The 24681-nt window shown below is 43.4% G+C and overlaps 1 protein-coding gene across 2 annotated transcripts in view; it reads right to left on the minus strand.

Moving 5' to 3' along the window:
• LOC115171774 (CREB-binding protein) overlaps window positions 1-24681 on the minus strand; it is an 85783-nt gene that overhangs the window by 29300 nt on the left and 31802 nt on the right. For both annotated transcript variants that reach the window (XM_029728899.1, XM_029728898.1), the window contains exons 2-8: window positions 23910-24484; window positions 13556-13720; window positions 11928-12177; window positions 9259-9372; window positions 6093-6353; window positions 5624-5714; window positions 177-305 (exon numbers count right to left, since the gene is read on the minus strand). In XM_029728899.1, the coding sequence (XP_029584759.1) occupies window positions 177-305; window positions 5624-5714; window positions 6093-6353; window positions 9259-9372; window positions 11928-12177; window positions 13556-13720; window positions 23910-24484 (1585 nt within the window). The remainder of the gene's footprint in view (window positions 1-176; window positions 306-5623; window positions 5715-6092; window positions 6354-9258; window positions 9373-11927; window positions 12178-13555; window positions 13721-23909; window positions 24485-24681) is intronic.

Raw genomic sequence — 24681 nt, forward strand, 5'->3', positions numbered from 1 at the left:
TGAACAGGCGAGGTAAGTGAACACAGTGGGCCAATCCCAAATCAACTCCTATACCCTTAGCACTATGGTGGCAAAACCATGTGGGTTGTCCACCTATTAAACCCCGATAGATTCATGGTCATTGAGGAGAAAAAAACATTGAAGGAAGAGAATGTAAGCATCTTGGTGGTACTTACAGTTTGTGCACCAGGTGGGTGCGTAGGTCCTGAGTGACATGCTCATGCCACGTCTTCCTCACCCCCGAGGCAGAGAGAGGGTTGGCGCCCGGCAGGTTGCCCATGACCAACCCGTCTGGCATCAACTGACTGGAGGACGGAGAAAGGAGAGCAAGACCGCTTAGGAAACATGTCATCATAAGAGTAACACCAAGGTAACTATGAGAGAATAACTTGTGTAATGCTGTGTCAAGTAACTGAGTAGAAAGAGTGGCATTGTAGTTATCAGGGATTTAACCCCAATTTCAGCCTTTTCCCAACCCTTTCATATATTCAAACAACGCATTCAGGCGAGAAGTGGTGGGGAATTGCTCTTAAATATTCATTTTGGGGGTGGGTAAACAAAGTTGTACCTGATCCCAACACTTTCTCACTAAAGTATACTTACCAGAAATCCACTGACACGCTCTGATAATATTGTGTGCATTGTGAGCAAATATGGCTCTGCCCTGTTAACTCAGTGGTAAGGTGGGGAGTTCCTGACATCTATCTGCCCTGTTAACTCAGTGGTAAGGTGGTGAGTTCCTGACATCTATCGGCCCTGTTAACTCAGTGGTAAGGTGGGGAGTTCCTGACATCTATCTGCCCTGTTAACTCAGTGGTAAGGTGGTGAGTTCCTGACATCTATCGGCCCTGTTAACTCAGTGGTAAGGTGGTGAGTTCCTGACATCTATCGGCCCTGTTAACTCAGTGGTAAGGTGGGGAGTTCCTGACATCTATCGGCCCTGTTAACTCAGTGGTAAGGTGGTGAGTTCCTGACATCTATCGGCCCTGTTAACTCAGTGGTAAGGTGGGGAGTTCCTGACATCTATCGGCGCATGCGGAGTAAGTTCCAATTTTCCACGGGGTGTAAAAAAATACTTGAAATGTGGAAACATTTTTTGCAGCATTGTGTTGGGAAAAGTGCAATCATCACCTTGAAAATTAAGATATGGGGCTCAATTCAATCAGCACTGCACTAACTATTTTTCCAATACTCAAATTAACTCCCAGGTTGGTCTTGGGTAGTGTATAAAAACCTACAACTACTACCAGGCCGACATGTCTCACAGGTATGCTTTCACTTTTCAGAACGAGAAGTGTGTGGGCACGGGATGAATACTGTAAATAAAGGATTTATAAATATATCTGCCACATGTAGGATTAGAACTCACAACCATTGAAATATGAGCCAACTGTTTTAGCGCACTGTGCCATCAATCAGTCATAGCAAAGAAAATATGAGTTTACATGACCATTGTTATCTATTTCTTGTTACGATGGATGTAGCTATGAATATAAACGTATAATCCTCATAGCCCACATGTATATTTTTTCTTGGTTAATCATGTAGATGTGTATGAAACAGTAAGCAAAAACATTTAATTTGGTCATATGCGGAAATGTGCCTTACTGCCTTTTGAATAGTGGTCTAGTCAAGGAAGAGTGACGCAAAATATATTGATTGGCACACTCCACTTACCAAGACCATTGCCAAATAAAGCTCGCTGTCACCTGCTTTTATAGTAAGCCTCGAGGTGGTACCACCCATCACATCTACAAGGGAGTGGATTTCATACCAAACTCTTCCCTTTGAGATGACGTAGAGGCACCTTCAAGGTGCCTCCACATCACGATTTCAATGGTAGAGTAGAACCGCTAAGGGTAAAAAGAGCCAGATCAACACTTTCAAACTTTTAAAATGAAGACCAGAATTGACGTGTTTCACTAGAACTAAGCCGAAAACAGATGTTTTTGTGCTGATTTTTTTTCTTCATCATGAAAGCTACTATTTAAATAGAATATACAGTGAGCTCCAAAAGTATTGGAACAGTGACACATTGTTTGTTGTTTCAGCTCTGTACTCTGGCACATTTTATTTGAAATTATACAATGAGGTTAGAGTGCAGACAGTCAGCTTTAATTTGAGGGAATTTTCATCCATATCGGGTGAACCAAAGTATTCAGACTTTCACTTCTTGTGGCTGGGCCACTCAAGGACATTCAGAGACTTGTCCTGAAGCCACTACTGCATTGTCTTGGCTGTGTGCTTAGGGTCGTTGTCCTGTTGGAAGGTGAATCGTTGCCCCAGTCTGAGGTCCTGAGCGCTCTGGAGCAGGTTTTCATCAAGGATCTCTGTACTTTGCTGTTAATCTTTCCCTCTATCCTGACTAGTCTCGCAGTCCCTACCGCTGGAAAAACATCCCCACGGCATGATGCTGCCACCCCCATGCTTCATTGTAGGGATGGTATTTTCCAAGTGATGAGCGGTGCCTGGTTTCCTCAAGACGTGACGCTTGGCATTCAGGCCAAAGAGTTCGATCTTGGTTTCATCAGACCAGAGAATCTTGTTTCTCATGGTCTGAGAGTCTATAGGTGCCTTTTACTGAGGAGTAGCTTCCGTCTGGCCACAACTATAAAGACCTGATTGGTGGAATACTGCAGAGATGGTTGTTATTCTGGAAGGCTTTCCCATCTCCACAGAGGAACTCTGGAGCTCTGTCAGAGTGGCCATCGGGTTCTTGGTTACCGCCCTGACCAAGGCCCTTCTTATGGCTGGGCGGTACATCAAATTAATTTGATTAATTCGAATTTATGTTTTTGCGCGATTTTCCAAATGCCTGTATCGCAAGGATGAAGGTTTTGTTCTTTTTTGTTTTTATGAGCATTTATGTCCGCTTGTTCTCGTGTTGTATTTTTGGTCTGGTTTGTTTCGCTCCTATGTGCACCTTCCCATTTACACCAGAGAATAATACAGAAGTTAAATTCCGAACAATATCCTTTGTATGTCTCAACTACTCAAATTGCGTGCAGAGCAGACACTACTAAAACAAGAGTATCAATGAACACCGATTCAGGAAAATGAATGCTCAGTTTGACACGCGCGGCATTGTGGTACCACGTACCGTTAGCAACACTTTAGTCAGTCTATTATACTAGCTGTCTAGTCTGTTTTATAAACTTGCAATAAGCATAAAACACAAGGAATTAGCAAATCGCTTTCATTCTGAGAAATAAGGTAGGCCACTTGATTTCAACATTTGAACAAAGTGGACAGGCTAACATGCTGCTCAAACAGTTGGAGACGGACAGAAGGGTGTGTTCATAGCAATTCAACTGTTCTACCTTGTTAGCTAGCAAATAGATACGTTGGCTCAACTTGAAATATAAATATTATCTGGCTACTCACTAAAACGTGGGCTTGTGCGTGACTGCTGATGAGACCTATGTTAATGTTCTAGAATGCCTGATACAAGAAGTTAGTCATTATTAGTGAATGTGCATTATGCATTGTTCTTGCTCAATTTGTAACAAAAAAAAAAATGGCATTTTCAGACTTGAAAGCCAGATCAGTGATATTCTTCCCCCCCCCCCCAAAAAAAGCAGCAGGTTCAAATAATTAACTTATTAGTGTGTCTTATGGTTGTGGAAGGCTTATATTTAGTATAGGTATAACTTCACAATACCTGAATTCATTAGATTATTGCAGACTGTTTGAAATGCATAGATATCGTGAATCACCCATACGTTTGGGGGGAAAAAACAAGAAAAAAAAAACGAGGTATGATTTCTAGGCCATCAAGCCCTAGCCCTTCTCCCCCGATTGCCCAGTTTGGCCGGGCGGCCAGCTCTAGGAAGAGTCTTGGTGCTTCCAAACTTCTTCCATTTAAGAATGATGGAGGCCACTGTGTTTTTGGGGACCTTCAATGCTGCATAATTTTTTGGTACCCTTCCCCAGATCTGTGCCTCAACACAATCCTGTCTAGGAGTCCTACGGACAATTCCTTCAACCTCATGGCTTGTCTTTTGCTGACATGCACTGTCAACTGTGGGACCTTTATATAGACTATATAGACAGGTGTGCGCCTTTCCAAATAAACTCGAATCAAGTTGCAGAAACATTTCAATGATGATCAATGGTAACAGGATGCTTGCACCTGAGCTCAATTTCAAGTCTCATAGCAAAAAGGTCTGAATACTAAAATATTTTTTTTTTATAAAATGGTTTTCACTTTGTCATTATGGGATATTGTGTGTAGATTGATGAGGAAATGTTTTTAATTAATACATTATAGAATAAGGTTGTGTTGTAACAAAATGTGGAAAAAGTGAAAGGGTCTGAATAAAATGAATGGTAAATAATTGAGTGTCATTTTGGGGTCACTTGTAAATAAGAATAGAATATGCTTCTAAACACATCTACATTAATGTGGATTCTACCATGATAACGGAGAGTCCTGAATGAACTGTAAATAATGATTAGTGAGAAAGTTAGATGCACAAATATCATACCCCCACAAAAATGCTAACCTCCCCTGTTATTGTAATGGTGAGAGGTTAGCATGTCTTGGGGGTATGATATAAAATGCTATCCTCCCCTGTTATTGTAATGGTGAGAGGTTAGCATGTCTTGGGGGTATGATATAAAATGCTATCCTCCCCTGTTATTGTAATGGTGAGAGGTTAGCATGTCTTGGGGGTATGATATAAAATGCTATCCTCCCCTGTTATTGTAATGGTGAGAGGTTAGCATGTCTTGGGGGTATGATATAAAATGCTAACCTCCCCTGTTATTGTAATGGTGAGAGGTTAGCATGTCTTGGGGGTATGATATAAAATGCTATCCTCCCCTGTTATTGTAATGGTGAGAGGTTAGCATGTCTTGGGGGTATGATATAAAATGCTAACCTCCCCTGTTATTGTAATGGTGAGAGGTTAGCATGTCTTGGGGGTATGATATAAAATGCTAACCTCCCCTGTTATTGTAATGGTGAGAAGTTGGCATGTCAAGAAGGCATGATATTTGTGCAACTAACTTTCTCAATCATTATTCACGATTGATTCAGGACTATCCGTAATCATATTAGCATCCACATTAACGTATACGTCTCTAGAAACATATTCTCTTATTTACAATCAAAGTGACAATACATTACTTACCATTCATTTCTATTTGGCACAAACTCATCTGGAACACAAACAAAACAAAAAGCAAATGCATCCACCAAATTTGTTGTCACAAGCTTAATGCAATCATTGCATGCTAGGAACATGGGACCAAATACACTTTTGACTACCTTAATACACATGTGAATTAGTCCTAATATTTTTGTTCCCCTAAAACAGGGAGGACTATGTACAAAAAGTGCTGTAATTTCTAAACGGTTCACCCGATATGGATGAAAATACCCTCAAATTAAAGCTGACAGTCCGCACTTTAACCTCAGTCATTTGATCATTTCAATTCCAAAGTGCTGGCGTACAGAGACAAAACAAAAAAATGGTCACTATCCCAATACTTTTGGAGCTCATTGTAAAAATGTTGAGTGCTGTTGTACACCGTAGTGGGCCCAGCTTTGTACCACCCAGTTGGAGTGATCTAGGGCACAGATTTCAGAGAGACAATCCAAATGGATGAGCGGACTCACTTGTTGAGCGACGAGGGGAGCGATGAGTCCGAGAGCATGCCGGTCTCTGAGGGCACGCCTACCCCTCCTCCGGCCATGTTCATGTTAGTGCCTGGGAGAGAACACAGCCAACCAGAGGCAGCATTACCACCAAAACAGTGACCAATACCCTCACTATACCCCTTCGACTCATCACACGGGACCCTTATACAGAGAACTATACCAAAATGAATTAACGAGTCAACCAATCAAACAAACCAATCATTGGTTTTAAATAACTATTTAATGTCTCTGGGATGTCATCCTCTGGGATTTCAAATTGGGCATATTTGCAAACCCAAAATTCAATTCAGTTGAATCAATCGTATGCATCTATCAACCCATTTTTACATTTACAATTTAGTCATTCAGCAGATGCTCTTATCCTATTGTCCTCAAGTGCTTTACAGTAACCTAGCCTAAAACTCCAATGAGACCACAACATTCTTACCTAGTGCATTGATGGAGCGTAGCTGCTGCCCTCCCTGGGCTGTGTTCTGTCCTCCAGGTCCTCCCTGTCCCTGAGCAGGGGACTGGTTACCGTAGGGCAGGCCCAGGGCAGCGTAGGCCCGCTGCATGGAACTGGGGTCGATGTGCCCGCTGCTGGCACCGCCACTGTTCATGGAGGAACCCGGGGAGCTGCCGGGAGGGCCCGTGCCCACCGTGGCATTGATGGCACTCTGTAGGCTAGCGCCAGGCGAACCCAGCATGGCTGGAGAGAGAGCGGAGACATTTTTTAAAAATTTCAAAGAGAAACCTTGTTGCTTTGGCAATGCAAGTACTTTTGTATCAAATTGAAGAGGGAGGGGGGAAGTGGAGAGGGAGATGTGAGTAATTATGAACACTAGCGATGAAGCCCAACTGCACATAACTCACCTTTCTCCCCCAGTTCTCATTGACAACAAACAGAACTACAGTTAGGACTTGGCTTGGGCCTATGTTAATAAATCATTAGTATGCCCTTCCAGAAAAGGTCTGCCGTATGTTACGTTTGATGAAAAGCAATCTACTTATTGGCAAAGACTAAGTAAATTATTTCTCTCATAGAAGTCATACAAAACTGAAGTTGTTAAACAAAACAAAATTGTAAAGCCTACATTTTTATGATCTAAAATAATACTTATCTGCTTCCATCTAAAGATCCTACTACAGCTCTATGCCTTACTATATGTTGATCTGTGACAGGGAGAGAGGATATGCAGGTTGCCTCTGTGGGGGATTTAAATCTGTCACTGGTTTTCTGGCCAATCAGAGAGAGTTCTCCCCCTGAGCCCCTCCCCCACAGATAGAAACTCCGGAGCCCCTCCCCCAGGGTGTCAGATTACAGGCCCAGCATTCTACAGGAATCCTTTATAGCCAGCACAGAGCGAGCACAGAGCACAGCTAGGGATAAGGCCTGCAGGTGGCGCCACTGAAAACTTCACTTGCTAGGGTTCTATCCTCTCAGCTCAGCATGCTTCTCTGTTGACAATTGAGTTACATTGTAAAAAAAATAATTTACCTGCAGGCCTTATCCCTAGCTGTGCTCTGTGCTCGCTCTGTGCTGGCTATAAAGGATCCCTGTAGAATGCTGGGCCTGTAATCTGACACCCTGGGGGTGGCAACCTACATATGCTCTCTGCCTGTCACAGATCAACAAGCCCTTAACCAACAATGTATGCATTTCTCTGTTTTTGGTAACCTTCCCCAGATCTGTGTCTCAACACAATCTTGTGTCGGAGCTCTACGGACAATTCTTCCGACCTCATGGCTTAGTTTTTGCTCTGACATGCACTGTCAACTGTGGGACTTTATATAGACAGGTGTGTGCCTTTGCAAATCTTGTCCAATAAATTGAATTTACCAAAGGTGTACTCCAATCAAGTTGTAGAAACATCTCAAGGATGCGGGTATTGTGTGTAGATTGAGTTAATGCTGTAAATAAACCGGCGCATGTGACAAATTCAATTTGATTTACATCACAAATCATTTATAGCTCAAATGTGTTAGTGTGCAATGCATGTTGTAAATTCAATGTGTCAAAGTTTTTGTATCTGTGCCTACAATAGGTAAATAAAATAAAATGAAATGTAATGTGGCAGATGTAATAATGACTGAGAAGACCGATTTCTGTATGAAAACTTGCTGAGGGGTGACAACAACCGGTTTATTTACAGCATTAACTCAATCTACACACAATACCCGCATCCTTGAGATGTTTCTACAACTTGATTGGAGTACACCTTTGGTAAATTCAATTTATTGGACAAGATTTGGAAAGGCACACACCTGTCTATATAAAGTCCCACAGTTGACAGTGCATGTCAGAGCAAAAACTAAGCCATGAGGTCGAAAGAATTGTCCGTAGAGCTCCGACACAAGATTGCGTTGAGACACAGATCTGGGGAAGGTTACCAAAAATATTCTACAGCATTGAAGGTCCCCAAGAACACAGGGGCCTCCATCATGCTTAAATGGAAGAGGTTTGGAACCACCAAGACTATTCCTAGAGCTGGCCGCCAGGCCAAACTAAGCAATCGGGGAAGGGCCTTGTTCAGGGAGGTAACCAAGAACCAACCCGATGGTCTCTCTGACAGAGCTGGAGATGGGAGAACCTTCCAGAAGGACAACAATCTCTGCAGCACTCAAACCAATCAGGCCTTTATGGTAGAGTGGCCAGATGGAAGCCACTCCTCAGTAAAAGGCACATGACAGCCCACTTGGAGTGTGCAAAAAGGCACCTAAAGGACTCTCAGACCATGAGAAACAAGATTCTCTGGTCTGATGAAACCAAGATTGAACTCTTTGGCCTGAATGCCAAGCGTCATGTCTGGAGAAAACCTTGTACCATCCGTGCGGTGAAGCATGGTGGTGGCAGCATCATGCTGTCGGAGTGTTTTTCAGCAGAAGGGACTGGGAGACTTGTTAGGATGGAGGGAAAGATGAACAGAGCAAAGTACAGAGAGACCCTTGATGAAAACCTGCTCCAGAGTGCTCAGGACCTCAAACTGGGTGAAGGTACCCCTTCCAACAGGACAACGACCTTATGCACACAGCCAAGACAAAGCAGGAGTGGCTTCATGGCAATTCTCTGAATGTCCTTGAGTGGCCCAGCCAGAGCCCAGACTTGAATCCGATCAAATATCTCTGGAGACCAGAAAATAGCTGTGCAACGACACTCACCATACAACTAGACCGCACTTGAGAGGATCTGCAGAGAAGAATGGGAGAAACATCCCAAATACAGGTGTGCCAAGCTTGTAGCGTCATACCCAAAAAGACGAGGCTGTAATCTCTGCCAACGGTTATTCAACGAAGTACAGAATAAAGGATCTGAATACTTACGTAAATGCTATATTTCCATTTTGTTTTTAAAATATATTTGCAAAAATGATGGGGTATTGAGTGTAGATTGATGAGGAAACAAAACAATTGAATCAATTTTAGGATATGGCTGTAACGTACCAAAATGTGGAAAAAGGGTTCTGAATACCTTCCGAATGCACTGTATCTACTTGAATGGCTATGCTAATGCCAAAACACCTGTATGGGAGGATATTACACAATACCCAACGTCTCACACACACACACACGTGTGATGGACTAAAGGGTCCTAGGGAAAAACAACAGGTACTCACGCTGCTGGTTCCTTTTGTCGCTGGCGTTCTTCAGCGGCAGGCAGACGGGGCAGTCATGCCGCGTGCAGTTCTTCCAGTGAGAAATTATCTGTCTGGACGATGCACAATGAGCCACTGAGGGGATAGAGGGATAAGAGAGGGAGAGGAAGAGGAGAGGGGGTAGGAGGGAGAGAAGGATGAGAATGAGAGAAAGGAAAGAGAGATTGAATGAAAGACAGAAAAAGAGCAAGAAAGATGAGAGGGATGACAGAAGAGGGAGAGAGAAGGCAACGAGTCATTGAAAAACATACAGTAGCTATGACAAGATGACCACTTCCTGTCCAAGACACCATATAAGCTGGGCAAATAAACACTTGAGCACAAAAAACATGCTTTTGCCCATTAAATCACAGAGTCAAAGAAAAAACAACAAATGAAAAATTAGTAACTATTCCCAGCCTAATGTGCCTGTTGCCTAATGGGCCCTGTGGACTAACAGAAAGGTACCATTGTGTTCGCACAGTCAGATAATTGCTGTAATAGATTTGATTTAGACCCAGGGAATGGAAGTAAATGGTGTGATTGCTCAGGAGGAAGACTCCAATAACAGCATGATTAGGGGCTTTAGAGACACACGGTGGTGAAAATCCTACGGATATCAATGCATTAACTTAAGTGGAAGTTAAGATTCATCCCTTCAAGAGTATAAAAGAGGTCATTCTACTCCTGCTAACATCAAATAAGTCTCATCCCAGAGTTTATATTACTTAAAGAAAAGCCTCAAGTATTTGAGTTATCATTAATAAATCTTCTTAGGGCTAGGGTCTATTTTCCTGAATTTCCGCCTGACTGACGTGCCCAAAGTAAACTGCCATGCATATAATTGGTAGCATTGGATAGAAAACACTTTCAAGTTTGTAGAAATGTTAAAATAATGTATGAGACTATAACAACTGATATGGTAGTCAAAAATCCAAAGAAAAACCAACCAGAATAAAAAAAAAATTTTAAGGTCCCAGGCTCTTACAATGGAAAGCTATGGGTCCTATGCAATTCTAGCTCCCAGATTGCAATTCCTATTGCTTCCACTAGATGTCAACAGTCTGTTCAAGGTTTCAGGCTTGTTTCTTACAAAATGAGTAAGAATTTTGAGTTTTGGTACAAAGAGCCTCCGTGGAAAATCAGTTTGTTCGCGCGCGACAAAGGGGACACGCGCCTGCCAATTTTACTTTTCTATTGAACATACTTCTTTCTGTATGAAATATTATAGTTTATTTACATTTTAGGGTACCTGAGGATTAAATGGAAATGTAGTTTGACTTGTTTGAACAAAGTTTAGCAGTAGCTTTCTGGATTCCTTTGTCTGCATGTTGAAAGAGTGGATTACTGAAATCGATGGCGCCAACTAAACAGACCTTTCGGGATATAAAGAAGGATTTTATCTAACAAAACGACCATTCATGTTGTAGCTGGGACCCTTGGGATTGCAAACAGAGGAAGATTTTCAAAAGTAAGTGATTTATTTAAATCGCCATTTGTGATTTCATGAAGCCTGTGCTGGTTGAAAAATATGTTGTGGGGCACCATCCTCAAACAATCGTATGGTACGCTTTCGCTGTAAAGCCTATTGTAAATCGGACAATGCAGTTAGATTAACAATAATTTAAGCTTTTAAATTATATAAGATACTTGTGCGTTCATAAATGTTTAATATTACGATTATTTATTTGAATTGCTAGCGGGACGCCTATCCCTATTAAGTCACAGGGCTAGTAGGTACGTGATATACTACACCACAAACTGTCAAACAAATACAAAATTGGAACCGGCAAACCCCAAACAACAAGGCCATTTAAACAAATAATCACTAATATAAGCCATTTTAAAAACACGTAAACAGCACAACCCAATTAAAACCGGATGAGACCTAGAACATCATATATCCTCATTTAACCCCATAGCCATTAAAACACATTACCAATATGACTGGCACCATGGGGTTAAAGGTCAGAGGCCATCAACCTAGAGACACCCTTTAATGTCCAGAGCAGCACGGGGCGGGAGGAAAGTGCCGTAGCCACCCAGACAGACAGACCCAGTGTGGAGACTAACGCCACTCGAGTATTTACATTAGGCCTAAGTACCCAGACAGGCTTTTAAAACAAGCCCCAGGATTTATAGCTGCTGGTGTCCTCACTATTAATATAGGCTGGAGCAGGCTTTCAGTCACTCACAAGGGCAAACAGGAGGGAGGGAATGGAAGACAATGGTTCTTTCCAAATTAATCTTTCCTCAATTCTGCAAATCCTTTCTTCACTTCCTCCTCAAAACACACAGAGAAGGTCAGAGGGCAGGGACCTTCAACACAGTAGAGAAGTAGTTGAGCAGATAGGATGCAAGGAATAGCGGAAAGACTAATTCAGATGGAGCCATGGAGAAGGAGGAGCGAGTGGCTTTGGGCACAGCAGCACAGAGAAAGGTAACCAACTGTTGACTTCAACGTCAATCAACAAACTATAGCCTTCTAAACGGCAGGAGGAGAAGATCTACATGTCTCTTACATTAAATGGAGTAAAAATGATATCCCGTTGGACATTAACGAGTGTGTGTTCAATCATATTCGCACAGGCTCAGTCCCCCAACGCTTATCCAGCAACCAACACCACATCCCCCCTTCCCCAGACACTCACCCTGGCAGGACTTGCCAGCCTGGCAGTGTGTCATGTGGTTGAGGACGTTCTTCATGGTGCGGCAGTGTGGCAGGGCGCAGGCCCGCACCTCCCCATTGGCCTGCTCCCGCCGCTGGCACTTGTGGGCGTGGAGCAGCAGGACCAGCTGTTGCTGGATGAGCTTGCGCTTCTCTGGGTCGGCTGTGTGGCTCGCCGTCGCTGCAGACACCCCAACGCCAGGGACTATGGAGGATACCTGCTGCATCTGGGCCTTGGGAGGGAAACGCAACAAATAAGTGAGGTAGACTGGATTTATTTGAAACTTAGCTTGAACCCAATTACTTGAATTGGAACTGGGTCGCTTGAATTGGATCCCTGAACTGTTTATATTGAAATGGAATCGCCCCATCCCTGTAATTAAGCCTACTTATACAAGTACATTACTTTCACAATTTGAAAAAGAAAAGCTGATCTACACTAACTAAACGCATTTATGCCGAGATCAATGGGGTGAGGTTTGATTAGGGAGAAAGAGAGGGAAAACATTTGTGTGAGAAAGACAAAGAGCGGCGGGGGAAGAGTGGTGAACAGAGAAAGAACGATTCCCAGACAGAATAATGGGAGGCAGCCAATGAATGAATCAAAAATAAAGAAAAGCCCCCCCCCCCAAAAGGCCTGGTAAACATCCAACTATTTCACATAAGACTCCATTAACCTTTAACCAAAATAGAAACACTAAACTATTTCCTCTGTAATGAGTTCATTAGGGCCTTTTCCTGTTCCTGGTAGAGAGATTTGCATGCAGTATTTACTCAGTGCCTTGAAAGAGACCCCTCTCTTTTTCTCTTCCTCTTTTCCCTCATTCTCTCTCTCTCTGCACAACAATATTCTGAGTGGAGTGCATTTTAACAAATGTTTCCCCCATCCAACGATCTCTCGTTCTGCATTCCAGGCCTGGCTTTTGGAGATGGAAGAGAAATATGTCGGAATAATTGTTCCAATACTGCGGCATTGGGAACCGCACCGTTATTCAAAGTCAATGCAGAGACTAATGGACGCAGACTTCAGTTGAGTTGTCACTACGTGAGACTAAATCTGAAAGGATTTGATAGGCGTTAGCGATGTGGTAATACATCTACTTTGTCCTCTGATAGGCAGGGGGTAATTTTCACCGTATTGCTTCATCCAATCCTCTCATAGTATGTAGGATCTAGGGGTCACTGATAGGGGTTTTAGAGACCAGTCCTCTAACTAGGACCTAATCTAATCTCTTCAGTGTTCAAACATCTGAAAGGACTAGGTAGGTGTGCACATTAATATGATGATGGCTTCACTTAACCCTCTGATAAACTGAGTGGAGATTCCAACATATATTTTGTATAGTCACTACTTTCATATCTGAGAACACCAAGAGGATAGGGGCAAGGTTACAAGTCTGAAACCCAAAGGCATGGGGACCACATCAGATCTGAGGGCTGATTTTTGTGGCCCCCAGACAGATATCGGATTCCAACTATTTAAGGGGGCTAGACGAAGAGGCTCGAGATCCAAATGGAAACAGACCTTTCCCAGAACCCTCCGTTTAGGTCATCATGTAAACTAACCGCAGGTTTGCATTTATCCTTTTCTACAAAGTCGGAGGAACTTACCAGGTTTGGCATGCTGCTGGCCCCTTTCAGGTCACTGGGGAAGGGGGGCAGGCTGTTGGCAAGGGCTGCCTTGTTCCGGAGCTGCTGCTGGGCATTCACCCCCATCTGCTGCTGGACCCCGCCCTGGCTGTACTGCTGCCCAAAAGGACTGCCAGCCATACCCATCTACAGAGAGACAAGGGATTAGGACAATCCCTGAAGTGAACCGGGTCTCTGTTCCTGAGTTTCAAAACGGGTCAAGAAGGACCAGGACAATGTATGATTTGGGACTGTAACACCGTGAAACTAACCTATTGGGTTAAAATGAAATTGGGCCCCAACACTGCAAAGCACAGCCACAGGTTTCCCTACTGCACATAATACCAAAGAGCCTAGTGTTTGAGCACTGATTCTGTGGGAATTGTCTAGGAGAGAATGACGTGCAATGGTGGGTCTGACGGTTGACATCTGTCTCTCCGTGGTTGAGATAAGAGGAAGTGGCCCCTGTTACAAGACCTCCCCAAATCACACCATCTCTCAACCACAACATGTAATAGTAAACAAGGGAGCACCTAAACCCAACACAGGCTAGGTATAGATATGAATATATAGATATGAATATATAGATACAGATATATAGATATATATCAAGTTACTTGTAGATGATTGTACATGTCAGATCTTGTGGAGGAGCTCATTGAAATGGATGAAAATAAGAGAGCGGTCAGATGCAATGTGACTTATTTCAACAGGTCTTTGTCCCCCTGTCGTTATAACTGCGAAACCCAAAAACTGGCAAATAAGGAAACAGAGGTATGAAAAACATTTACCTATGAGTGGCTGCCAAATCCCATCCATTTATCTATCCATCATTAAACTTCCTTGACTAGCTTCTCAATGTGACTTGAACACATAGAAGACACTATTTCAGAGCCAACGGGTGGTGCAAGATCTGTTACAGGCATTACATTTACATTTTAGTCATTTAGCAGACGCTCTTATCCAGAGCGACTTACAGTAGTGAATGCATACATTTCATACATTTTTTCCCGTACTGGTCCCCCGTGGGAATCGAACCCACAACCCTGGCGTTGCAAACACCATGCTCTACCAACTGAGCCACACGGGACCTGGCATGGACAGAATAGTTAAGTGCGCAGCAGCAATCTCTTTAGAATAAATAAAAAAACTAATTTTGATTTTCCAATATGACCAATAAGGTTTAAAACATGCAATTATGACATCTACAGTGAGTATACCAAACATTAGAAACACCTTCCTAATATTGAGTTAAACTCCCATTTGCCCTCCATATAGCCTGAATTTGTCAGGGCAAGGACTCTACAGGGTGTCGAAAGCGTTCCACAGGGACGCTGGCCCATGTTGAGTCCAATGCTTCCTACAGTTGTGTCAAGTTGGCTGGATGTCCTTTGGGTGGTAGAGCATTGTTGATACACACGGGAAACTGTTGAGCGTGAAAACCCAGCAGCGTTGCAGTTCTTGACAAACCGGTGCACCTGGCACCTACTGCCACACCCCATTCAAAGGCCTTTACAGTGCATTTGGAAAGTATTCCAATTTTGTTATGTTACAGCCTTCTACTAAAATGGATTGACTTGTTTTCCCCCCGACATCAATCTGCACACAAAAACAGGTTTAGATTGAAATATCACATTTACAAAAGTATTCAGACCCTTTACTCCGTACTTTGTTGAAGCACCTTTGGCAGCAATCTAAGCCTTGCTTCTTCTTGGGTAAAACACTTCACCGTAGTGATGGTGCCCGGTTTCCTCCAGACGTGACGCTTGGCATTCAGGCCAAAGAGTTCAAACTTGGTTTCATCAGACCAGAGAATCTTGTTCCTAATGGTCTGAGAGTCCTTTAGGTGCCTTTTGCCAAGCAGGCTGTCATGTGCCTTTTACTGAGGAGTGGCTTCCGTCTGGCCACTCTACCATAAAGGCCTGATTGGTGGAGTGCTGCAGAGATTGTTGTCCTTCTGGAAGGTTCTCCCATCTCCACAGAGAAACTCTGGAGCTCTGTCAGAGTGATCATCAGGTTCTTGGTCACCTCCCTGACCAAGGCCCTTCTCACCTGATTGCTCAGTTTGGCCGGGCGGCCAGCTCTAGGAAGAGTCTTGGTGGTTCCAAACTTCTTCCATTTAAGAATGATGGAGGCCACTGAATTTTTTTGGTACCCTTCCCCAGATCTGTGCCTCGACTCAATCCTGTCCCAGAGCTCTACGGACAATTCCTTTGACCTCATGGCTTGGTTTTTGCTCTGACATGCACTGTCAACTGTGGGACCTTATATAGACAGGTGTTTGCCTTTCCAAATCATGTCCAATCAATTGAATTTACCACAGGTGGACTCCAACCAAGTTGTAGAAACATCAAGGATGATCAATGGAAACAGGATGCACTTGAGCTCAATTTCAAGTCTATTAGCAAAAGGTCTGAATGTAAATGTAAATAAAAAGGCGTTTAAAATACATTTTCTAAAATTTCGAAAAAACGTTTTCCGCATTGTCATTATGGGGTATTGTGTGTAGATTGATGAAGAAAAACATTGGTTTAATCAATTTTAGAATAAGGCTGTAACGTAACAATTTGGAAAAGGGGAAGGGGTCTGAATACTTTACGCATGGACTGTACATCATTTGTATTCCCCATTCACCCTCTGAATGGCACACATACACAATCCATGTCTCAATTGTCTCAAGGCTTAAAAATCCTTCTCTAACCCATCTACTCCCCTTCATCTATACTGATTGAAGTGGATTTAACAAGTGACATCAATAAATGATCATAGCTTTCACCTGGATTCTCCTGGTCAGTGTGTCATGGAAAGTGCAGGCATTCTTAATGTTTTGTCAGTGTATAGCTCAGGTCTTCAAGTGTCAATCAGCAGTTGCTACATCCATTTATGGACTTAATGATATGTACCCAAGAAATACCTCACTAGCTTACAATGTCGTACCCCATCAGAACCCCAAAATATAAGCTTGTTTTACCCCAATGTTTGTAAACAAATTAAATGTAAACAAACACTGTTTGGCCACAAAACATGTTTAAAACCATACTTTTGATATCAAAGACAGTCCTTGCGTCCATAGCTCTGTCTATTAATTGGAGATTGATTACATTTCCCCAGCCCCATCCCTCAGCTTTTTACCGAAACAGGGGCGAGGAGATAATTTGTTATCTTTTTAACTGCTGATTGCCACTTTAGTATGTTGGATGACTAGCAATCGAGCATAATGACCTAATCCCCACTTCTAGTCCATCCCTCTCCTGGTGTGCATGTGTACACAGCCCTGCCTGCTCTGCTCTAACAGCATGCTCCTCTACTGTGCTCCGCTGTGCTTAGTGGAGAGGAGGAGGCTCTCCCGCTGTTGTCAGCACTCCAAGCAGACAGATGAAAGAGCCAGAGACCAGCAGCAGTCTAACCACGCTCAACAGCTGAGCTCTAGTCTGCTCCTCCCTCTACATACAGCGGAGCTCTGACGCTCCCGACTTCCGCTCTGCCTCACGTCCACTTTAGTTTCCCACAAACAAACGGTCTCACGTGCCTGGTCTAGCACAGGCACACACATGCTTACTGACTGGCTAACACACTTCAAGCTCTAACTTTGTTCTTCCTTTTAACATGCAGGCCAACTCTAGACTAGCTCTCTCTAGCTCTGACACACACACTACTACCTGAGCTGGAGAATTTATTTAGCACATCTTCCATAAGCAGTGGAGTCACAACACCCCCCCCCCGAGCTTTAGGACGCCCCAACACACTTTTTATCATACCGGTACTGAAAATTATACAGTTGGCATTTCAAAATACTCCAGTATACAGTGTACCACCCAAGCCTTAAACACACAACGGCGCAGGTGAATCAACTCCCAACGAGAGCGAACATGCACTGAAATGTAATACATTCAAAACAGACCCCAGACTGATGTGGAGACAGCCTCTGAAATAGCCGCTTTCCCTCTCTCCATCCCTCGCTCCTCCTCCTTTCTCTCCTTCCACACACACGTCCCCTTAACATGATTTACAGCTCCATTATGAGCCAAGGGGCCGGGGAGGGCAAGCACACACACAATTGGACGAGAAAGAAGAAAATAAGGAGAAAGAAAGAAAGAAAGAAAGAATGAAGGTAAACTAGACGGAGGAAGAGAATGTTAGAGGGACAGCGAGAGAGAAAGAGGACTCACGAAGAATGAATGAGAAAGAAAACAAAATAGAGAATGAGTGTGTTCACATGCCCTATGCCAAACCAGGGGTGTACCGCTTGAATTTCTTAGAACGGCATTGGTAGCAGTACTGTAGCTAACGAAAACAACGACAGACCCGAGAGTATAGTTTCAAACTGAAAACGAAGGTAGACCAAGTGGTCTTCTGTCACATGGTTGTGGTTGTCTCTCCGTTTCAAATAGTTGTCTCATGGCTAGACCACAAACCCAAGGGCTCTTTTAATGTGCCACCAGTGCCACCATTGCAGAACTATTGCACAGAAAAGGTATTTTGTTGACACAGCTTCTAAAATGGAGTATCAAGTCAAGCATTTCATTAACTGCAAAACCACTCATGTCATCTACAGATTGGAATGTCCACAGTGCAAGGTGTTCTACCTTGGACGGACAAAGAGACGCCTTCAGGACCGCTTAGCAGAACACAAGTACGCCATACGGGTAGGCAATGAAGACTACCCCATGGCAAGGCACTACAAGTCCTTACACCATGGGGACCCTTCCTCCCTACAATTTATGGGTATTGATCATGTTCCGGCCTCATTTAGAAAAGGGGACCATCTTAAAACAGCTAAACCAAAGGGAAGGTTTTTGGATTTACAAACTACAGGCCACTAAGTACCCTGGTTTAAATATAGATATCTCACCTTTCCTGTAGGGTTGTGAGAGGTCCATTTTCTGTCATCTAGTGGACATTTTGCTCCATTGCCCTCAGCTATGTTTAGACTGTTGTCCGTGTTTGCTGTGTTCCAGAGTACTATGGAATAGACAGGTCTCCTGTTCTTGGCACTTTGCCCAGTCATATTTAAAGGTTAGAACTACCTTTATAGGCGTTCTGATGCTTCTTGCTTGGAGTTGAATTTTTTGATAACATATGTACAGTATTTCAGTTTTTAATGTGTATAGTATAGCTTACTAGGTGTAGTCCAATTAATTCTGTAACCACTCCCTCTTCAAATCAGAGGTGATTGGAAAAGCTGTTCAAAAGAGGACATTGTATTATTATTTCTTTGTACTCCCTGACGAAGTCCATGCAGAGGAGACGCGTCGGAGTTATTAAACTTTGTTTCCATTGAACATGCCATACAAATAAAGGCATTTAATTAATTATATGAAGTGCCTTGGTCCTCCTTGTTTTTTGATGACCAATGTACCCCTTTAACCAAAGAGCACCTTCAGTCTTCCAAAATCTACTATTGTCTACCTTAGCAGCACTTCCCTTCCCCCTCTTTTTACTACAAGTTGTCTCAGGTTGTTGTGCCTACTGAACGGTCCTACTGAACGGTCCTACTGATTCTCACAGACCACCACATCTCTGTGAATGGCAACAGTAGGTGTCCTCTAGCTAGCGAGGGTGCTGTATGTAAAGCACGCCTGCTCATCAAGGTGGGGATGAATTATATTTAAATTCAGGAAGTACACTGAAATTACTTCAATTAGAACAATTTGGAATGAAGATTTTTGTTTGATCTACTGTCTGAATGAATGGAATTGACCCCCTGCTGCTGATTCATACAGATACTAAGAATGCTGGGCTGACACTCTGGTGTCTGCCACACTTCAGCAGCACACGTTAGTCTTGTGGCAGCTGTGCAATGTCAATACTGCCAGAGCCAGAGACAGATATTTTATCTAGCAACCACAGCCTAACCAATGTACCATGGCATGTACACACTATCCTCCACAGCTTCAAATCCCTCTTTCTCCTGGCAGTAGGTTAGATGGTGAAGATACACCCAGGGTTGACCCTGCTACTGTTGCTGGGGCCTAACTATGGGACATTTGCAGAAAACTGGAGACATGATATTACTTCCTGTCAGTATTGTGTAAGAAAGCAATGCTAGACACTCAAGTGCGTGTCAGTGAGCCCGGGGGTTTGTTTTATGTGGGGACGGCCTGCATGTGTCGAGTGTGTATGAACTAGCAAGCTGGTTTCCCCTTGGTTTCCTGTCAAGCCACAACAGTAGCAGATAAGACCAGTTGACATCCCTGAAACTAGCACTACCACACAACTACTACGCACTTTCACCAATCAACATATAAAGCTCCTCTTTCTCTACACACTACTATGCTTAGACTTGTCATCAATATTTCAATATTGTTTCCTTTGCAGAAACAATCTCCCTTCACCCACATTCCAAAACAACTCAAAGCAGGTAAATAGTAGGCCTAAGTCTATGGGATATTAATGAAATACCAAGCAATAATCAAGTTACAGGCCTAACCATAGAATTCAAATTAAATATATTTATATGGGCCTAACTGCCCATGCTTTAGCCTCAGCCTTACCTACAAGCGAGACAGGCCGGGGAACACCTATACACCCAATACACTATGAGACCTCAGAGCAGACAGCAGGCTGACTAAAATAGCTCCAACCAGCTAGCCAAGCAAGGGAATCCAGTAGATAACGTTAGCATTGATCCGCTATGGAGACCTGACTCCAGTAGCTATAGGCAAAATCCCGTTATTGGAAAAGACTGTTTCGGAGGTCAGCCTGTGCTCCTAACATGCTATGAAACGTCACTTCTGCTGTCCTGGAGGGATGTATTCAACACCCCAGCTGGGTGTCCTGTTCCTCCAACAATCCCAGGGTAAGCTTACAGATGGATGTGCGTATGGTGGGTGGGAGACAAGGATGCATCAGAGAGAGAGACCAACAGATGCATGTGTACATGGACTGACCAACAGGGATTATAGCACTCAATCAGTACAAGAACAATGCACACTCACACTGATTCTCACTCACACACACAGTGAGTATCAAGAGATCAGTCTATATGAGCAGGGAATCCCTGTTCCAAACAGAGACATGACTTTGAATCTCATATCACTGTTGAGTTATGAGCAGGGATACCAGAGCTGTACCGGTAATTCTGTCACCAAACCAACAACAAGCTTCCCATCTGAACAGACAGATGTACTGATGCAAAGCACGCATGAAACGGACAATGCCATGAACAAGCCATTTAGAAAGCATTGCTCCCAGAGCACGGGAAGACTATGGGACACCGTAAAGCATGGACATCATTTCCCACTCCCATCTGTGTCAAGACTGGATGAATTTAATGAAATAAAATATACAGTACCAGTCAAAAGTTTGGACACAAGTTCTTTATTTGTACCATTTCCTACATTGTAGAATAATAGTGATGATATCAAAACTATGAAATAACACACATGGAATCATGTAGTAACCCAAACATTTTATATTTGAGATTATTCAAAGTAGCCACCCTTTGCCTTGATGACAGCTTTGCACACTCTTGGCATTCTCTCAGCCAGAATCATGTGGTAGTCACCTGGAATGCATTTCGATTAACAGATTTGCCTTGTTAACCTGTTGGAGCTAGGGGGCAGTATTTGCACGGCCGGATAAAAAACGTACCCGATTTAAACTGGTTACTAATCTTGCCCAGAAACAAGAATATGCATATAATTAGTAGATTTGGATAGAAAACACTCCAAAGTTTCTAAAAATGTTTGAATGGTGTCTGTGAGTATAACAGAACTCATATGGCAGGCCAAAACCTGAGAAGATTCCATACAGAAAGTGCCCTGTCTGACAATTTGTTATCCTTCTGTTGCATCTTTATCGAAAATACAGCATCTCTGCTGTAACGTGACATTTTCTAAGGCTTCCAGAAGGCGCCAGAAAGTAGAATGACGTGTCTCCTGTCTCTGGGCGAAGAACAGCAGGGGAATTTGAGTGGTCAGGCTGGGAACAGTGACACTGGAGATGCGCGTTCATGAGAATTCGAAAAAAAATTCTTTCAGCCTTTGAATGAATACAAGTCGCCCGGTTGGAATATTATCGCTATTTTACGAAAAAAAAAAAAAAAGATTTTAAACAGCGTTTGACATGCTTCGAAGTACGGTAATGGAATATTTTGAAATTTTTGGTCACGAAATGCGCTCTCGCGTCACCCTTCGGATAGTGACTTGAACGCACGAACAAAACGGAGCAATTTGGATACAACTATGGATTATTTGGAACCAAAACAACATTTGAAGTAGAAGTCCTGGGAGTGCATTCTGACGAAGAACAGCAAAGGTAATCCAATTTTTCTTATAGTAAATCTGAGTTTGGTGAGGGCCAAACTTGGTGGGTGTCAAATTAGCTAGCCGTGATGGCTGGGCTATGTACTCAGAATATTGCAAAATGTGCTTTCGCCGAAAAGCTATTTTAAAATCGGACACCGCGATTGCATAAAGGAGTTCTGTATCTATAATTCTTAAAATAATTGCTATGTATTTTGTGAACGTTAATCATAAGTAATTTAGTAAATTCACCGGAAGTTTGCGGTGGGTATGCTAGTTCTGAACATCACATGCTAATGTAAAAAGCTGGTTTTTGATATAAATATGAACTTGATTGAACAAAACATGCATGTATTGTATGACATAATGTCCTAGTAGTGTCATCTGATGAAGATCAAAGGTTAGTGCTGCATTTAGCTGTGGTTTTGGGTTTTGTGACATATATGCTTGCTTTGAAAATGGCTGTGATTATTTTTGGCTGGGTACTCTCATGACATAATCTAAATGTTTTGCTTTCGCTGTAAAGCCTTTTTGAAATCGGACAATGTGGTTAGATTAACGAGAGTCTTGTCTTTAAAATGGTGTAAAATAGTCATATGTTTGAGAAATTGAAGTTATAGCATTTGAGGTATTGAAGTTATAGCATTTGAGGTATTTGTATTTCGCGCGATTCCACTGGCTGTTGACTAGGTGGGACACTTGCGTCCCACCTAGCCCAGGGAAGTTAAAAGTTAGTGTTTGAGCCAATCAGTTGTTATGACATGGTAGGAGTGGTATACAGAAGATAGCCCATATTATGGCAAGAACAGCTCAAATAAGCAAAGAGAAATGACAGTCTATCATTTCTTTCAGACAGAAAATGAAGAACTTTGAAAGCTTCTTCAAGTGCAGTCGCAAAAACCATCAAGCGCAATGATGAAACTGGCTCTCATGAGGACCGCCACAGGAAAGGAAGACCCAGAGTTCTCTGCAGCAGAGGGTAAATTCATTTGAGTTACCAGCCTCAGAAATTGCAGCCCAAATAAATGCTTCACAGAGTTCAAGTAACAGACATCTCAACAACTGTTCAGAGGAGACTCCATGAATCAGGCCTTCATGGTCAAGTTGCTGCAAAGAAACCACTACTAAAGGACACCAATAAGAAAAGAAGACTTGCTTGGGCCAAGAAACACAAGCAATGGACATTACACCGGTGGAAATCTGTCTTTTGGTCTGATGAGTCCAAATGTTCGATTTTTGGTTCCAACCGCCGTGTCTTTGTGAGATGCAGAGTAGATTAACGGATGATCTCCACATGTGTGGTTCCCACCATGAAGCAGAGGTGTTGGTGTGATGGTGATTTGCTGGTGACACTGTCAGTGATTTATTTAGAATTCAAGGCACACTTAACCAGCATGGCTACCACAGCATTTTGCAGCTATACGCCATCCCATCTGGTTTGCGCTTAGTGGGACTATCATTTGTTTTTCAACAGGACAATGACCCAACACACCTCCAGGCTGTGTAAGGGCTATTTGACCAAGAAGGAGAATGATAGGAGTGCTGCATCAGATGACCTGGCCTCCACAATCACCCGACCTAAACACCAATTGAGATGCTTTGGGAGGAGTTGAACCGCAGAGTGAAGGAAAAGCAGCCAACAAGTGCTCAGCCTAAGTGGGAACTCCTTCAAGACGGTTGAAAAAGCATTCCAGGTGAAGCTGGTTGAGAGAATGCCAAGAGTGTGCAAAAGCTGTCATCAAGGCAAAGGGTGGCTACTTTGAAGAATCTCAAATATAAAGTATATTTTGATTTGTGTAACACTTTCTTGGTTACTACATGATTCCATATGTGTTATTTCATAGTTTTGATGTCTTTGTTATTATTCTACAATGTAGAAAATAGTATAAATAAAGAAAAACCTTTGAATGAGTAAATATGCCCAAACTTGACTGGTACTGTATATATAAAATGACCAATGTATTTACAAATGTATTTTACAATCACAAATCATAGGCCATGGCAATGTGTTTTCCTGACCAGACTAGTCAAAACCCTAGGCCCCGAGTGAAGCCAGACAGTAAACAGACAGTACATGCACCAACACTCACCTTATTCATGTTGCTAGCCTGCTGGGCATTCATGGCGTTGTGAGCTCCCATCTGCCCTCCTCCCTGAGCCAGAGTCTCAGCCAGCACACTGCTGCCTCCCGGCCCCACGCCCCCCCCAGCACCCTGCATGGCCTGGACTTGGTACTGCTGCAGCCCCAGCCTGCCCCGTCCTGCCGGCCCCAGGGCCCCGTTCATCACCTGGCCCGGCATCCCATGTCCATGGCTGTTCATCATAGCCTGGTTGAAGCCCGCCATGGAGCCGTTGCCTTGTTGTCCGCTGGCGGGGTTTCCTTTCTGGGCTTGGTTGGGCGAGCCCTGGCCCATGGGGACTTTCCCCATCATGGGGCCCATGCCACCGGACCCAGCACCGCCCGCTCTCAGGAGCTCAGACAGCTGCTTGTGTTTGGCGGCAGCGTCAGGGACCATGGAGCCCAGGCCCCGGGGACCTCCTCCAGGCATTCCTCCTCCCCCGCCAGGGGCACCATTGGAGGGCATGCCCATCAGGCCACCCAGGTCCCCATTGGGGATCAGCTCGTCTGGGAGGTCATTCTCCAGGTCGAACAGCGACACCAGGTCTAATGGGAGAAAAAAAATGTAGTTTAGAAGGCGTGGTTTCTACACCTGTTCTCTCAGTAACTTTCAGTCATGATTTGTCTGTTGTGCTTGTTTGACAAGAAACTGTCCCCAAAAGGAAAACACTCATACAAATGAACAAATTACCATCAAAACCATTTCTTCACTACAAACACCTTCTATACCTGTCATAGTCCAA

This window comes from Salmo trutta, chromosome 32 (assembly GCF_901001165.1).
Source record: "Salmo trutta chromosome 32, fSalTru1.1, whole genome shotgun sequence".
Taxonomy (NCBI): Eukaryota; Metazoa; Chordata; class Actinopteri; order Salmoniformes; family Salmonidae; genus Salmo; species Salmo trutta.